Below are 18430 nucleotides of genomic sequence, written 5' to 3' on the forward strand. Positions count from 1 at the left end.
GCTAGAACAGAACAGAGCTAACTAGCTAGAACAGAACAGAACATAGCTAACTAGCTAGAACAGAACAGAGCTAACTAGCTAGAACAGAACTGAACAGAGATAACTATCTAGAACAGAACAGAGCTAACTAGCTAGAACAGAACAGAGCTAACTAGCTAGAACAGAACAGAGCTAACTAGCTAGAATAGAACAGAGCTAACTAGCTAGAACAGAAGAGAACAGAGCTAACTAGCTAGAACAGAAGAGAACAGAGCTAACTAGCTAGAACAGAACAGAGCTAACTAGCTAGAACAGAACAGAACATAGCTAACTAGCTAGAACAGAACAGAGCTAACTAGCTAGAACAGAACAGAGCTAACTAGCTAGAACAGAACAGAGCTAACTAGCTAGACCAGAACAGAACAGAGCTAACTAGCTAGAACAGAACAGAGCTAACTAGCTAGAACAGAACAGAGCTAACTAGCTAGAACAGAACAGAGCTAACTAGCTAGAACAGAACAGAGTTAACTAGCTAGAACAGAACAGAACATAGTTAACTAGCTAGAACTGAACAGAGCTAACTAGCTAGAACAGAACATAGCTAACTAGCTAGAACAGAACATAGCTAACTAGCTAGAACAGAACAGAGCTAACTAGCTAGAACAGAACAGAACAGAGCTAACTAGCTAGAACAGAACAGAACAGAGCTAACTAGCTAGAACAGAACAGAGCTAACTAGCTAGAACAGAACAGAACAGAGCTAACTAGCTAGAACAAGAACAGAACAGAACAGAGCTAACTAGCTAGAACAGAACAGAACATAGCTAACTAGCTAGAACAGAACAGAGCTAACTAGCTAGAACAGAACAGAACAGAGCTAACTAGCTAGAACAGAACAGAACAGAGCTAACTAGCTAGAACAGAACAGAACAGAGCTAACTAGCTAGAACAGAACAGAACATAGCTAACTAGCTAGAACAGAACAGAACATAGCTAACTAGCTAGAACAGAACAGAGCTAACTAGCTAGAACAGAACAGAACAGAGCTAACTAGCTAGAACAGAACAGAACAGAGCTAACTAGCTAGAACAGAACAGAACAGAGCTAACTAGCTAGAACAGAACATAGCTAACTAGCTAGAACAGAACAGAACATCGCTAACTAGCTAGAACAGAAGAGAACAGAGCTAACTAGCTATAACAGAACAGAGTTAACTAGCTAGAACAGAACAGAACATAGTTAACTAGCTAGAACAGAAGAGAACAGAGCTAACTAGCTAGAACAGAACAGAGCTAACTAGCTAGAACAGAACAGAACATAGCTAACTAGCTAGAACACAACAGAGCTAACTAGCTAGAACAGAACAGAACAGAGCTAACTAGCTAGAACACAACAGAGCTAACTAGCTAGAACAGAACAGAACATAGCTAACTAGCTAGAAGAGAACAGAACAGAGCTAACTAGCTAGAACTGAACAGAACATAGCTAACTAGCTAGAACACAACAGAGCTAACTAGCTAGAACAGAACAGAACAGAGCTAACTAGCTAGAACAGAACAGAGCTGACTAGCTAGAACAGAACTGAACAGAGCTAACTAGCTAGAACAGAACAGAACAGAGCTAACTAGCTAGAACAGAACACAACAGAGCTAACTAGCTAGAACAGAACACAGCAGAGCTAACTAGCTAGAACAGAACACAACAGAGCTAACTAGCTAGAACAGAACAGAGCTAACTAGCTAGAACAGAAGAGAACAGAGCTAACTAGCTAGAACAGAACAGAACAGAGCTAACTAGCTAGAACAGAAGAGAACAGAGCTAACTAGCTAGAACAGAACAGAGCTAACTAGCTAGAACACAACAGAGCTAACTAGCTAGAACAGAACAGAGCTAACTTGCTAGAACAGAACAGAACATAGCTAACTAGCTAGAACACAACAGAGCTAACTAGCTAGAACAGAACAGAGCTAACTTGCTAGAACAGAACAGAACATAGCTAACTAGCTAGAACACAACAGAGCTAACTAGCTAGAACAGAACAGAACATAGCTAACTAGCTAGAACACAACAGAGCTAACTAGCTAGAACAGAACAGAACATAGCTAACTAGCTAGAACACAACAGAGCTAACTAGCTAGAACAGAACAGAGCTAACTTGCTAGAGCCAACCTCAGTAGGCAATCAACAGCCTCTGAAGCATCAGAGTACCATCAACTGACCTTTATGGCAACTGAATATGAATTCAAACACACTATCATACCACAACAATAATATTGTTTTGCCTTTGTTCCAGCTTACCAGTTTGGATTGAAAAGGAATGATCATTTAAATGGTTCTGCTCTGGTTTGTCTAACCTGCACACAGCTTTGACTAAAGGGTTTATAATAAGCCTGAAGACTACGGAGAGATGGGGTTAAACACTGTACAGTGCTCTGCGTCTGATGTTCACTTAATATACATAGCTGTTTTATATCCGTAGCCTGTGTGTGTGTGTGTGTGTATGTGTGTGCGTGTGTAACCTCCAACATTCAGCTTAAAGGCAGAAGCTTAAGAATGCTTCTCGAATGGCACCCTATTCCCCATATAGTGCACTTCTTTGGATCAAGACTCCTAGGCGGGTAGTGCACTATAAAAGGGAAATATGGTGCCATTTGGGATGATTGTTTAAATCAATACCATCTCCTGTAGCTTCCTTGAGCCCACTTAAAGATGACAGGGCTAATGCATTCACTGTGACAGCATCCTAAATGTGATCCTATTACCTATATAGTGCCCATAGGGCTCTGGTCAAAAGTAGTGCACTATGTAGGGAAGATGATGCCATTTAGGACACATTCTGTATATATTAGGGATCACTGGCAAGCTGTGAGCTGTCATCCAACAGAATGTTTTAGTGAGCTTTGTTTAGATTGCTTTTAGATAGGCAGTTAAGACAGACACAAACACACACAAAAAGACAGCGAAATACACACACACACACACACACACACACACACACACACACACACACACACACACACACACACACACACACACACACACACACACACACACACACACACACACACACACACACACACACACACACATTCGCACCTTTAAAACCAACCACTCACCATGGCCTTAACTTGCTACAATAGTTATTGGTTGTTGAAAGATTGATCTGGTATAGATCAGTGGTCTATAGTGTTATTACAGGATCGTTAATATGGTCTATACCCCTCAAATTTAACTCTGGACCTCAAAGCCAGTTCTGTAACTTCTTGTAATCCCCCCCCCCCCCCCCCCCTTCTAATCAGGGACTGATTTAGACCTGGGACACCAGGTGGGTGATTCCCCTCTAATCAGGGACTGATTTAGACCTGGGACACCAGGTGGGTGATTCCCTTCTAATCGGGGACTGATTTAGACCTGGAACACCAGGTGGGTGATTCCCCTCTAATCAGGGACTGATTTAGACCTGGGACACCAGGTGGGTGATTCCCCTCTAATCAGGGACTGATTTAGACCTGGGACACCAGGTGGGTGATTCCCCTCTAATCAGGGACTGATTTAGACCTGGGACACCAGGTGGGTGATTCCCCTCTAATCAGGGATTGATTTAGACCTGGGACACCAGGTGGGTGATTCCCCTCTAATCAGGGACAGATTTAGACGTGAGACACCAGGTGGGTGATTCCCCTCTAATCAGGGACTGATTTAGACCTGGGACACCAGGTGGGTGATTCCCTTCTAATCAGGGACTGATTTAGACCTGGGACACCAGGTGGGTGATTCCCCTCTAATCAGGGACTGATTTAGACCTGGGACACCAGGTGGGTGATTCTCCTCTAATCAGGGACTGATTTAGACCTGGAACACCAGGTGGGTGATTCCCCTCTAATCAGGGACTGATTTAGACCTGGGACACCAGGTGGGTGATTCCCCTCTAATCAGGGACTGATTTAGATCTGGCTCCGGAACTGGTCAAGTAAGAGTTGGATTGGTCTATAGTGTTTTTCCAGGATCGGTAATATGGTCTATTTTCTTTTTCCAGGATCGGGAATGTGGTCCATCATGTTTTTCCAGGATTGGTAATGTGATCTATGATGTTTTTCCAGGATCGGTAATTTGGTCTATTTTCTTTTCGCAGGATCGGTAATATGGTCTATATTGCTTTGCCAGGATCGGTATTGTGGTCTATAGTGTTATTACAGGATCGGTAATTTGGTCTATTTTGTCTTTCAAGAATTGGGAATGTCGTCTATTTTGTTTTTCCAGGATCGGGAATGTGTTCAATAGTTTTCCCTTTCAGTCAGGCAACCCCCTGGCCGTTGTGTGCTGAAGTTTGTTTGGTTTTCTTAAGTTTTCTATTCACAAACAATTAGTTATTCCTCTAATTGGTTGGCCTGGCTATAGCAGTAACTAGCTAACACAAACTAAACGACGAAGGCTAACAAGCCGGGTTCGCCTCAATGGATTCAAAGATACTCACGTTGGTTGTCTTGTATGTCTCGGCTCGGTGCATGCTCAGGCTGCCCTTTCTCCAATCAGTTTTATGTGAGACTAGGGGACGACTGGCACTGTTCCCCTACTAGTCCGTGGTGCCGGTTCTCTTTACAATCGTGTAGCATTCTTTAGGGAGCTTTGTGTTTCCGATAGTGAATTTCTCTCCCGGCTGCCCGTACCTCGGCTGAGTCTGAGTTAGGGTCGTTGGTCGAGTCAAATGTCTCCCGGCTCCTGTGCACTCTATCATCAGTTACGGGAGGCTACTCTAAGAAAGAGGGCAACCAGGTTCTGTGGGTATCCCCCCACTACCTGTGTCTGTCTTGGTCAAGCACCGCTTGCCTCTCTTCCCAGAAGGTTTCCGATCCCACCTCGGCGGTCCGGTTCAACATAGACTTTCGGGACCAGGCTAGCTAACAAGCACTGCATAGCGTGCTAGCCAGGTTAGCTAACAAGCACTGCATAGCATGCTAGCCAGGTTAGCTAACTCGCCGAGGCGAGCAACTACTACTAGCTATTCCTGCCTCCCAACGGTGGAGTTGCTTGGGTAGCTCTCTTGTTTAGTATACGTAGCGTTAAGTAACTTGGTTATTCTAAACAGACCGTGCTGTGGTCAAAGAGGATAGCTAGCCTAGCTTAGACTAAAGAGCCTCCTGGCTAATGTCGGCTAGCATGCATAACATCCGGGGAATGTAGCTTATTAGCGTCCCCCCCCCGGCGATATGGCGACCCCATTCCTATTTTCAATTCCTGGAGTTGGAAGGAGTAGAGAGAGCAGGACTTGCGTGCTCCTCCAATGAGTAAAGTATCCCCCCCCCCCACCTGAGCAGCTGAGTCACTCCACTTCTTCTTCTTGTGAATTTCCGGCAGACTAGACGATGTGTTCCTTATTGCTGCCTTTCGCAGGTTGGACTGACATTGCTGTGATGACACGTTTTGTTAGGGATAACAGGGGACTACGTCAGCCATTGCCGGGAGCCCTCTCTGCCTATGAGGGGGACGTGCTTCATGCAGGCTATACAGTCTCACAGAAGCACAATGTGTGTTGGAAGCTTGTCCATGTTTAATGCCCATCTGAAACCCCACGTTCCATGGTGTTTGTGTTTGTGTTTGTATTTGTATTTATTATGGATCCCCATTAGTTGCTGCCAAAGCAGCAGCTACTCTTCCTGTGGTCCAGCAAAATTAAGGCAGTTTATACAATGTTCACAGGGTTCAAGGGGTATATCAATCTGGGGGTAACAAGTTGGACGATTCGCTCTCTGTCCACAAGGGGGCAGCCCTCCTCCATAGGTGGCTCATTACTGGGATTCAATGCTGAATCCTGCCTGTAGCTTACTACTCCATATGGGGTGTCCAGTGATACAGGTTATGGGCCCTGTAGGCTATTGGTGGTTAGTATCGGAGTCGAGGGAACGAGCAGGGTTGGACATGACCATGCTATTATCCAACACAACCACTCTGTGGTTCAGATGAACCTGGAAATGAGCTGTCTTTCTCCAGCTCAACGCTTTTCATTCCACGGGGATTAGATTAGATTATGAATCGCCCCTGTCTGTTACCACAGAAGGGTTCCGTCTGTCCCATTCCCAGCTAGGTTACAAGGCGCTTTGTCACCGGTACCTATGACCAATGTTCCCTAAATATCAACTCGGGCAGAGAAGCACGAGATTGAACTTTCTAGAGTTTTCCCTGTTAACACTATCAACATTTCCCTTCACTGTGGGAATTGTGATTGAATCAAGGCAATATTAGCCACTTTCAATGCAACATACCGAAACAAACAATGTAAGACTAAGTATACATAATTAACTATGAGAATTTGTTGTAGGCAGAATGCATCGGAGTAGGATTCAATTGCATTGACAGGCATGACTCAACTCCATACTCTACACAGACCGGTGTGCCGTAACCAATCAGAGCTGCAGTAAGCCTATATGCAAATAGACCATTGCCATATATGGATCTATGCCCTTCACTTTCAATTGGACTGTTTTTACAGCATGAGCAGATGCACTTGTTTGCACTTGTTTTGAGATCAAAGCGAAAGCTACATATAGCCACGTGCTCACATTTGTTCATATCCTTTGCTAGTTAGTGAGTTATTAGCCCAGTTATAGATAATGTATAGTTAACAAATGGGGGAGTGATCGCTTCCTACAAGAGAACAAAACGTGTACATTTCTAGACATCTTTGAAAAGCCAATCAGGTAAAGAGTTTTTTTGTCTTAAAGGGGCAGTGTTGTATTTTGAGTGGCGCAGTGGTCTACGGCCCTGCATCTCAGTGCAAGAGGCGTCACTACAGTCCCTGGTTTGAATCCAGGCTGTATCACATCCGGCCGTGATTGGGAGTCCCATAGGGCGGAGCACAATTGGCCCAGCGTCGTCCGGGTTTGGCCGTCATTGTAAATAAGAATTTGTTCTTAAATAACTTGCCTAGTTAAATAAAGGTTACAGTTTAAAAAAATTATTAAAAATGTATTGAGACAAGCTTGAATAAGCTATGTAGCCAATAGGCAGAGGGTAGCATATTTTGTCTGATTCTCTACAGTAATGGTATGGGAATAATTATGCATTTTATTTTGTAAAGTTGTTTTGCGTTGTTTGTACCTTATTTTGTAGATAATGTTGATGCTACCGTCTCTTATGACCGAAAAGAGCTTCTGGACATCAGAACAGCGATTACTCAGCTCGAACTGGACAAAGATTTTTTCCTTTAATGAATCAGACAGGAAAGAGATAATGTTGCTCCCAGACAAGGCCCAAATCCCCGTCATTCACATGAAGAAAATAAGGAAATACAGGGGGCAGAGGTCACGGTGCCTTGTGAGAATTTCTCGGCGAGTTGGTAACCCGCCTCTACCATCCGTTCTATTGGCCAACGTGCAATCACTGGAGAATAAACTGGATGAGCTCCGTTCGAGACTATCCTACCAACGGGACATTAAAAACTGTAATATCTTATGTTTCACCGAGTCGTGGCTGAACGACGACACGTTTATCAGCAGGACAGAACAGCTATGTCTTGTAAGACGAGGAGTGGGGGTGTGTGTCTATTTGTCAATAACAGCTGGTGCGCAATGTCTATTATTAAGGTAGTCTTGAGGTATTGCTTGCCTGAGGTAGAGTACCTCATGATAAGCAGTAGACCACACTATCTACCAAGAGTTTTCATCTATATTTTTTCATAGCCGTCTATTTACCACCACAAACCAACGCTGGCGCTAAAACCACTTTCAACGAGCTGTATAAGCTTGTAAGTCAGCATTTCACGGTAAGGTCTACTACACCTGTTGTATTCGGCGGATGTGACAAGAGTAAAATTAGATTAGATTTTGTTTTGTTCCAGAGGCTTCAGTGCCCGTTTTGAGGGAGGAAATATCCTCCTGTTTCCAGGAACAATCTGAGTGGGTCCTGTGTCGAAGATCCAGGATGGCTGGTACAGACGGTATTTCCTGGTTCCGAAAAAGGTCCGGGACTTTGCATCCCATTCTAGACTTACGTGCTCTCAGCAAGCACCTCAGAGTTTACAACTCTCAGGAGCCGCCAGCTATTACAGCCGATTGGCTGGCGGCGGCGGCGGAGTCGAGAAGGCAAGCGGTGTTTCACACATCCATCCTACTGTCCCGTATTCAGTCTCTGGACTTCATAAGAAACCAGAAAAAGAGCTGTCTGACTTCGGTAGCAGAGCATTCCGTTACTCACTCTCGTATTGCATTTTTCTATCCCCATTGGAGGGTATCCAGAGTGGGACATACAGTGCCTTTTCAACAGTGCCTACGCTTACTGAGATGATGGCTTCTGTGATGAAAGTTGTTCCCGTGGGGCTATTGTTGATGCTTCCAGTGAGGAGGGGATTTCATTGGCATTGTCAGGTGTGATTGTAGATCCTTCAAACAAAGTTGCGAGAGTTCAACTCCCCATAGTGTGTTGTACCTGGTTTCCCTCCTTCAGGGAACAGTAGTTATTAGTCATAATGTTACGTTTTGAACATAGTATGTTGTACCTGGTTTCCCTCTTTCAGGGAACAGTAGTTATAGTCATAATGTTTAGTTTTGAACATAGTGTGTTGTACCTGGTTTCCCTCCTTCAGGGAACAGTAGTTATTAGTCATAATGTTTAGTTTTGAACATAGTGTGTTGTACCTGGTTTCCCTCCTTCAGGGAACAGTAGTTATAGTCATAATGTTTAGTTTTGAACATAGTGTGTTGTACCTGGTTTCCCTCCTTCAGGGAACAGTAGTTATAGTCATAATGTTTAGTTTTGAACATAGTGTGTTGTACCTGGTTTCCCTCCTTCAGGGAACAGTAGTTATAGTCATAATGTTACGTTTTGAACATAGTGTGTTGTACCTGGTTTCCCTCCTTCAGGGAACAGTAGTTATAGTCATAACGTTACGTTTTGAACATAGTGTGTTGTACCTGGTTTCCCTCCTTCAGGGAACAGTAGTTATAGTCATAACGTTACGTTTTGAACATAGTGTGTTGTACCTGGTTTCCCTCCTTCAGGGAACAGTAGTTATAGTCATAACGTTACGTTTTGAACATCAATACTCTCTGTTTCCTTTTCCTTTCATTGGCTGTTGTTGAAACTAGGGGTGATTGTTACGTCGATAACAAGAAACATTTCCAGAACGTTCTCATTTGCTTGCATTGTGTTTAATAATAGATGTATGTAGATTGACTAGGAGTGCTGATATAGGACCAGTTTTGTCTTTTAGATCACCGTTAAAAAAATATGACATGGACAGATAGAATCTGATCCTAGATCAGCGCCCTTCCCCTGAGAGGTTAATACCTGTGGCCCCTTGCTAATGAATCTCTTTCTAAGCCTGTTCACAGGTTTTACATCTTTGACAAGACAGCTTAAAGATTCCGTAAAGATTTTTTTTTTTTTAAGACCTTAAAGCTGATGTGTTCAGTTCGTATCTGCTCTGCTCTGCTCTGTCTTCAATGTTCTGCTCTGTATCCCAAATGGGACCCTATTCCTTTACATGTAGTGCACTACTTTTGACTAGGGTCCGTAGGGGTTTGGGACGCAGTCTCTTTGGCCCATCTGTGATATATATTACCTAATTAATATTCATGGTTTCCCCTCACGCCCTGCTGTGATTGGCCTGCTGCTCATGCATATGCAACAGGTTGGGAAGAGCAGAGTGGAGTTATGAGTATAAAACTATCATCATATTCTCTCTCTCTCTCTCTCTGTCTTCCTCTCTCTCACTCTCGCTGTCTTTCTATTTCTCATTTTCTTTCTCTCTATTTCTGTCTCTCTCTTTCTCTCTCGCTGTCTTTTTCTCTCTCTCTCTCTCTCTCGCTCACTGTGTCTCTTTCTCTCTCTCGCTGTATTTCTCTCTCTATATTTTTCTCTATCGCTTTCTGTCTTTCTTTCTCTCTCTCACTGTCTTTCTCTCTCTCGCTGTCTTTCTCTCTCTCGCTGTCTTTCTTTCTCTCTCTCGCTGTCTTTCTTTCTCTCTCTCGCTGTCTTTCTTTCTCTCTCTCGCTGTCTTTCTCTCTCTGTCTTTCTTTCTCTCTCTCGCTGTCTTTCTCTCTCTCGCTGTCTTTCTCTCTCTCGCTGTCTTTCTTTCTCTCTCTCTCTCTCTGTCTTCCTCTCTCTCTCTCTCTCTGTCTTCCTCTCTCTCACTCTCGCTGTCTTTCTATTTCTCATTTTCTTTCTCTCTATTTCTGTCTCTCTCTTTCTCTCTCGCTGTCTTTTTCTCTCTCTCTCTCTCTCTCGCTCACTGTGTCTCTTTCTCTCTCTCGCTGTATTTCTCTCTCTATATTTTTCTCTATCGCTCTCTGTCTGTCTTTCTCTCTCGCTGTCTCTCTCTCTCTCTCGCTGTCTTTCTCTCTCTCGGTGTCTTTCTCTCTCTCGGTGTCTTTCTCGATCTCGGTGTCTTTCTCGATCTCGGTGTCTTTCTCGATCTCGGTGTCTTTCTCGATCTCGATGTCTTTCTCGATCTCGATGTCTTTCTCGATCTCGATGTCTTTCTCGATCTCGATGTCTTTCTCTCTCTCTCTCTCTCGCTGTCTTTCTCTCTCTCGCTGTCTTTCTCTCTCTCGGTGTCTTTCTCTCTCTCGGTGTCTTTCTCTCTCTCTCGGTGTCTTTCTCTCTCTCTCGGTGTCTTTCTCTCTCTCGGTGTCTTTCTCTCTCTCGGTGTCTTTCTCTCTCTATATTTTTCTCTATCCCTTTCTATCTCTATTCAAATGCAATTCAATTTAAAGGGGCTCTATTTGCATGGGCAACATACACTACATGACCAAAAGTATGTGGACACCTGCTAATCAAACATCTTATTCCAAAATCATGGACATTAATATGGAGTTGGTCCCCACTTTGCTGCTATAACAGCCTCCACTCTTCTGGGAAGGCTTTCCACTAGATGTTGGAACATTGCTGCTATAACAGCCTCCACTCTTCTGGGAAGGCTTTCCACTAGATGTTGGAACATTGCTGCTATAACAGCCTCCACTCTTCTGGGAAGGCTTTCCACTAGATGTTGGAACTTTGCTGCTATAACAGCCTCCACTCTTCTGGGAAGGCTTTCCACTAGATGTTGGAACATTGCTTCGGGGACTTGCATCCTTCAGCCACAAGAACATTAGTTCGGGCACTGATGTTGGGCTCGCAGTCCGCATTCCAATTCATCTCAAAGGTGTTCGATGGGGTTGAGGTCAGGGCTCTGTGCAGGCCAGTCAAGTTCTTCCACACCAATCTCGACAAACCATTTCTGTATGGACTTCACTTTCTGCACTGTGGCATTGTCATGCTGAAACAGGAAAGGGCCTTCCCCAAACTGTAGCCACAAAGTTGGAGACACAGATTCCTCTAGAATGCCATTGTATGCTGTAGCATTAAGATTTCCCTTCACTGGAACTAAGGGGCCCGAACCATGAAAAACAGACCATTATTCCTCCTCCACCAAACTTTACAGTTGGCACTATGCATTGGGGCAGGTAACGTTCTCCTGGCGTCCGCCAAACCCAGATGTGTCCGTTGGACTGCCAGATGGTGAAGCGTGATTCATCACTCCATCACTGTTTTACCCCTTTGGTAGTTAAAGTCTTGTCTCATCGCTGCAACTCCGCTACGGATTTGGAAGAGGCCATGCAACCTCCGAAACACGACCCTGACAGGCCACACAGCTTCTTGACACACTGCTCGCTTAACCCGGAATCCAGCCGCACCCCAATGTGTCAGAGGAAACACCGTCCAACTGATGCCCCGAAGTCAGCTTGCAGGTGCACGGCCCGCCACAAGGAGTCGCTATAGCACAATGAGACAAGGAAATCCCTCCCCTAACCCGGGAAGACGCTGGGCCAATTGTGCTACCGCCTCATGAGTCTCCCGGTCACGGCCGGATGTGACACATCGAACACGAGGCTGTATTTGACAGTGTATTTGACAGTGAAGTCAGGTTTTATTTGACAGTGAAGTCAGGATTTATTTGACATTGAAGTCAGGTTTTATTTGACATTGAAGTCAGGTTTTATTTGACATTGAATTCAGGTTTTATTTGACATTGAAGTCAGGTTTTATTTGACAGTGAAGTCAGGTTTTATTTGACAGTGAAGTCAGGTTTTATTTGACAGTGAAGTCAGGTTTTATTTGACAGTGAAGTCAGGTTTTATTTGACATTGAAGTCAGGTTTTATTTGACATTGAAGTCAGGTTTTATTTGACATTGAAGTGAAGTTTGTGTTATGTTTTCTATGTCATGTTCTTCCATATCCTAGACCGCATTGGTTGATGGGAGTTGTATTTTTCCATATCCTAGACTCTCTCTCTGTCTTTCTCTCTCACTCTCTCGCTGTCTTTCTCTCTCTCTGTCTTTCTCTCACTCTCTCGCTGTCTTTCTCTCTCACTCTCTCCATTGGTTGATGGGAGTTGTATTTTTCCATACCCTTAGACCGCATTGGTTGATGGGAGTTGTATTTTTCTCTCCTCCTGCAGAATCTCTTACTGCACAGCAGATAAAACTCAGGACAAGGTGTTTGCCTACGTTTCCCAGAGTCAGTTCAATGAGACACTTGAGTGCCACGCTTTCCTCTGCCACAAGAAGAAGATCGTAAGTGAGCAACAGTTTTCATTTTGAAAAGACACTCATCTCATCTTACTGTTATCATTTAAAAGTCCTGTTTGATAGTAATGATCCTAGACACTGATTATCACAAATAAGACCTTGAATAAATTAAGAATTTTTATTCGCCTGACTTCATAAGACACCAGGACTTTCAATAGAAAACCAAACTTACTCTCTTTAGATGCAGACTGTAGTAAAAAAGGTGATGTGTGGTTCCATCTTGTGGTAACAATGGGTAGTGCGTGTATGATCATGTTTACTGTATATTTGCTTAAACTCGTAACAGTAAGGGCCAGTTTAACTATGGTAGACATCACTCTGAATCAGGGCCAGTTTAACTATGGTAGACATCACTCTGAATCAGGGCCGGTTTAACTATGGTAGACATCACTCTGAATCAGGGCCAGTTTAACTATGGTAGACATCACTCTGAATCAGGGCCGGTTTAACTATGGTAGACATCACTCTGAATCAAACCCAGTTTAACTATGGTAGACATCACTCTGAATCAAACCCAGTTTAACTATGGTAGACATCACTCTGAATCAAACCCAGTTTTACTATGGTAGACATCACTCTGAATCAAACCCAGTTTTACTATGGTAGACATCACTCTGAATCAGGGACGGTTTAACTATGGTAGACATCACTCTGAATCAAACCCGGTTTAACTATGGTAGACATCACTCTGAATCAGGGCCGGTTTAACTATGGTAGACATCACTCTGAATCAAACCCGGTTTAACTATGGTAGACATCACTCTGAATCAAACCCAGTTTAACTATGGTAGACATCACTCTGAATCAGGGCCGGTTTAACTATGGTAGACATCACTCTGAATCAGGGCCGGTTTAACTATGGTAGACATCACTCTGAATCAGGGACGGTTTAACTATGGTAGACATCACTCTGAATCAGGGCCAGTTTAACTATGGTAGACATCACTCTGAATCAGGGCCAGTTTAACTATGGTAGACATCACTCTGAATCAGGGCCAGTTTAACTATGGTAGACATCACTCTGAATCAGGGCCAGTTTAACTATGGTAGACATCACTCTGAATCAGGGCCAGTTTAACTATGGTAGACATCACTCTGAATCAGGGCCAGTTTTACTATGGTAGACATCACTCTGAATCAAACCCAGTTTAACTATGGTAGACATCACTCTGAATCAGGGCCAGTTTAACTATGGTAGACATCACTCTGAATCAAACCCGGTTTAACTATGGTAGACATCACTCTGAATCAAACCCAGTTTAACTATGGTAGACATCACTCTGAATCAGGGCCGGTTTAACTATGGTAGACATCACTCTGAATCAGGGACGGTTTAACTATGGTAGACATCACTCTGAAACAGGGACGGTTTAACTATGGTAGACATCACTCTGAATCAGGGCCGGTTTAACTATGGTAGACATCACTCTGAATCAGGGCCAGTTTAACTATGGTAGACATCACTCTGAATCAGGGACGGTTTAACTATGGTAGACATCACTCTGAATCAGGGCCGGTTTAACTATGGTAGACATCACTCTGAATCAAACCCAGTTTAACTATGGTAGACATCACTCTGAATCAAACCCAGTTTAACTATGGTAGACATCACTCTGAATCAGGGCCGGTTTAACTATGGTAGACATCACTCTGAATCAGGGACGGTTTAACTATGGTAGACATCACTCTGAATCAAACCCAGTTTTACTATGGTAGACATCACTCTGAATCAAACCCGGTTTAACTATGGTAGCCATCACTCTGAATCAGGGCCGGTTTAACTATGGTAGACATCACTCTGAATCAGGGCCAGTTTAACTATGGTAGACATCACTCTGAATCAGGGCCAGTTTAACTATGGTAGACATCACTCTGAATCAGGGCCAGTTTAACTATGGTAGACATCACTCTGAATCAGGGACGGTTTAACTATGGTAGACATCACTCTGAATCAGGGCCGGTTTAACTATGGTAGACATCACTCTGAATCAAACCCAGTTTAACTATGGTAGACATCACTCTGAATCAGGGACAGTTTAACTATGGTAGACATCACTCTGAATCAAACCCGGTTTAACTATGGTAGACATCACTCTGAATCAGGGCCAGTTTAACTATGGTAGACATCACTCTGAATCAGGGCCAGTTTAACTATGGTAGACATCACTCTGAATCAGGGCCAGTTTAACTATGGTAGACATCACTCTGAATCAGGGCCGGTTTAACTATGGTAGACATCACTCTGAATCAGGGCCGGTTTAACTATGGTAGACATCACTCTGAATCAGGGCCAGTTTAACTATGGTAGACATCACTCTGAATCAGGGCCAGTTTAACTATGGTAGACATCACTCTGAATCAGGGACGGTTTAACTATGGTAGACATCACTCTGAATCAAACCCAGTTTAACTATGGTAGACATCACTCTGAATCAGGGACGGTTTAACTAGGACAGACATCACTCTGAATCAAACCCAGTTTAACTATGGTAGACATCACTCTGAATCAGGGCCAGTTTAACTATGGTAGACATCACTCTGAATCAAACCCGGTTTAACTATGGTAGACATCACTCTGAATCAGGGCCAGTTTAACTATGGTAGACATCACTCTGAATCACGGCCGGTTTAACTATGGTAGACATCACTCTGAATCAAACCCAGTTTAACTATGGTAGACATCACTCTGAATCAAACCCAGTTTAACTATGGTAGACATCACTCTGAATCAGGGCCGGTTTAACTATGGTAGACATCACTCTGAATCAGGGCCGGTTTAACTATGGTAGACATCACTCTGAATCAGGGCCGGTTTAACTATGGTAGACATCACTCTGAATCAAACCCGGTTTAACTATGGTAGACATCACTCTGAATCAAACCCGGTTTAACTATGGTAGACATCACTCTGAATCAGGGCCAGTTTAACTATGGTAGACATCACTCTGAATCAGGGCCAGTTTAACTATGGTAGACATCACTCTGAATCAGGGCCAGTTTTACTATGGTAGACATCACTCTGAATCAAACCCAGTTTAACTATGGTAGACATCACTCTGAATCAGGGCCAGTTTAACTATGGTAGACATCACTCTGAATCAAACCCGGTTTAACTATGGTAGACATCACTCTGAATCAGGGCCAGTTTAACTATGGTAGACATCACTCTGAATCAGGGCCAGTTTAACTATGGTAGACATCACTCTGAATCAGGGCCAGTTTTACTATGGTAGACATCACTCTGAATCAAACCCAGTTTAACTATGGTAGACATCACTCTGAATCAGGGCCAGTTTAACTATGGTAGACATCACTCTGAATCAAACCCGGTTTAACTATGGTAGACATCACTCTGAATCAAACCCGGTTTAACTATGGTAGACATCACTCTGAATCAGGGACGGTTTAACTATGGTAGACATCACTCTGAAACAGGGACGGTTTAACTATGGTAGACATCACTCTGAATCAGGGCCGGTTTAACTATGGTAGACATCACTCTGAATCAGGGCCGGTTTAACTATGGTAGACATCACTCTGAATCAGGGCCAGTTTAACTATGGTAGACATCACTCTGAATCAGGGACGGTTTAACTATGGTAGACATCACTCTGAATCAGGGCCGGTTTAACTATGGTAGACATCACTCTGAATCAAACCCAGTTTAACTATGGTAGACATCACTCTGAATCAGACCCAGGTTTAACTATGGTAGACATCACTCTGAATCAGACCCAGTTTAACTATGGTAGACATCACTCTGAATCAGGGACGGTTTAACTATGGTAGACATCACTCTGAATCAAACCCAGTTTTACTATGGTAGACATCACTCTGAATCAAACCCGGTTTAACTATGGTAGCCATCACTCTGAATCAGGGCCGGTTTAACTATGGTAGACATCACTCTGAATCAGGGCCAGTTTAACTATGGTAGACATCACTCTGAATCAGGGCCAGTTTAACTATGGTAGACATCACTCTGAATCAGGGCCAGTTTAACTATGGTAGACATCACTCTGAATCAGGGACGGTTTAACTATGGTAGACATCACTCTGAATCAGGGCCGGTTTAACTATGGTAGACATCACTCTGAATCAAACCCAGTTTAACTATGGTAGACATCACTCTGAATCAGGGACAGTTTAACTATGGTAGACATCACTCTGAATCAAACCCGGTTTAACTATGGTAGACATCACTCTGAATCAGGGCCAGTTTAACTATGGTAGACATCACTCTGAATCAGGGCCAGTTTAACTATGGTAGACATCACTCTGAATCAGGGCCAGTTTAACTATGGTAGACATCACTCTGAATCAGGGCCGGTTTAACTATGGTAGACATCACTCTGAATCAGGGCCGGTTTAACTATGGTAGACATCACTCTGAATCAGGGCCAGTTTAACTATGGTAGACATCACTCTGAATCAGGGCCAGTTTAACTATGGTAGACATCACTCTGAATCAGGGACGGTTTAACTATGGTAGACATCACTCTGAATCAAACCCAGTTTAACTATGGTAGACATCACTCTGAATCAGGGACGGTTTAACTAGGACAGACATCACTCTGAATCAAACCCAGTTTAACTATGGTAGACATCACTCTGAATCAGGGCCAGTTTTAACTATGGTAGACATCACTCTGAATCAACCCGGTTTAACTATGGTAGACATCACTCTGAATCAGGGCCAGTTTAACTATGGTAGACATCACTCTGAATCACCGGCCGGTTTAAAGATGGTAGACCATCACTCTGAATCAAACCCAGTTGAACTATGGTTAGACATCACTCTGAATCAGACCCAGTTTACTATGGTAGACATCACTCTGAATCAGGGAAACGGTTTAACTATGGTAGACGATCACTCTGAATCAAACCCGGTTGAACTATGGTAGACATCACTCTGAATCAGGGCCGGTTTAACTATGGTAAGACATCACTCTGAATCAAAGCCCGGTTTAAAACTATGGTAGACATCACTTCTGAATCAAACCCGGTTTAACTATGGTAAGACATCACTCTGAATCAGGGCCAGTTTAACTATGGTAGACAAGAACATCACTCTGAATCAGGGCCAGTTTAACTATGGTAGACCTCACTCTGAATCAGGGACGGTTTAATATGGTAGACATCACTCTGAATCAAACCCAGTTTAACTATGGTAGACATCACTCTGAATCAACCCAGTTTAACATATGTAGACATCACTCTGAATCAGGGCCGGTTTAACTATGGTAGACATCACTCTGAATCAGGGACGGTTTAACTATGGTAGACATCACTCTGAAACAGGGACGGTTTAACTATGGTAGACATCACTCTGAAGATATAGTTCAGAGCCATGTATCATTCGCTGATGTTCTTTGAAGATGTAGCCGATCAGAGTGCGTTATTCTCTGAGGTTCTGTGTTCTGTCATTGACAGGCCCAGGCTGTGACGCTAACAGTAGCCCAGGCCTTCAAAGTAGCTCTGGACCTGTGGGAGATTGCTCAGGAAGGTGAGTACTAACTCTGACAGTAAATCAGGAAGGTGAGTACTAACTCTGACAGTAAATCAGGAAGGTGAGTACTAACTCTGACAGTAAATCAGGAAGGTGAGTACTAACTCTACAGAAATCAGGAAGGTGAGTACTAACTCTGACAGTAAATCAGAAGGTGAGTACTAACTCTGACAGTAAATCAGGAAGGTGAGTACTAACTCTGACAGTAAATCAGGAAGGTGAGTACTAACTCTAACAGTAAATCAGGAAGGTGAGTACTAACTCTAACAGTAAATCAGGAAGGTGAGTACTAACTCTGACAGTAATCAGGAAGGTGAGTATAACTCAACGGTAAATCAGGAAGGTGAGTACTAACTCTAACGCAGCTCAGGAAGT

The 18430-nt window shown here is 43.5% G+C and overlaps 1 protein-coding gene across 1 annotated transcript in view; it reads left to right on the forward strand.

Moving 5' to 3' along the window:
- The window catches only part of si:dkey-71h2.2 (low density lipoprotein receptor adapter protein 1), a 136677-nt gene that overhangs the window by 107606 nt on the left and 10641 nt on the right, over positions 1 to 18430 (forward strand). Inside the window, exons 4-5 of the mRNA XM_038962706.1 lie at positions 12417 to 12531; positions 17980 to 18052. Coding sequence (XP_038818634.1) covers positions 12417 to 12531; positions 17980 to 18052 — 188 coding nt within the window. The remainder of the gene's footprint in view (positions 1 to 12416; positions 12532 to 17979; positions 18053 to 18430) is intronic.

The sequence above is a fragment of the Salvelinus namaycush genome, chromosome 24 (genome assembly GCF_016432855.1).
Source record: "Salvelinus namaycush isolate Seneca chromosome 24, SaNama_1.0, whole genome shotgun sequence".
NCBI classification, from domain to species: Eukaryota; Metazoa; Chordata; class Actinopteri; order Salmoniformes; family Salmonidae; genus Salvelinus; species Salvelinus namaycush.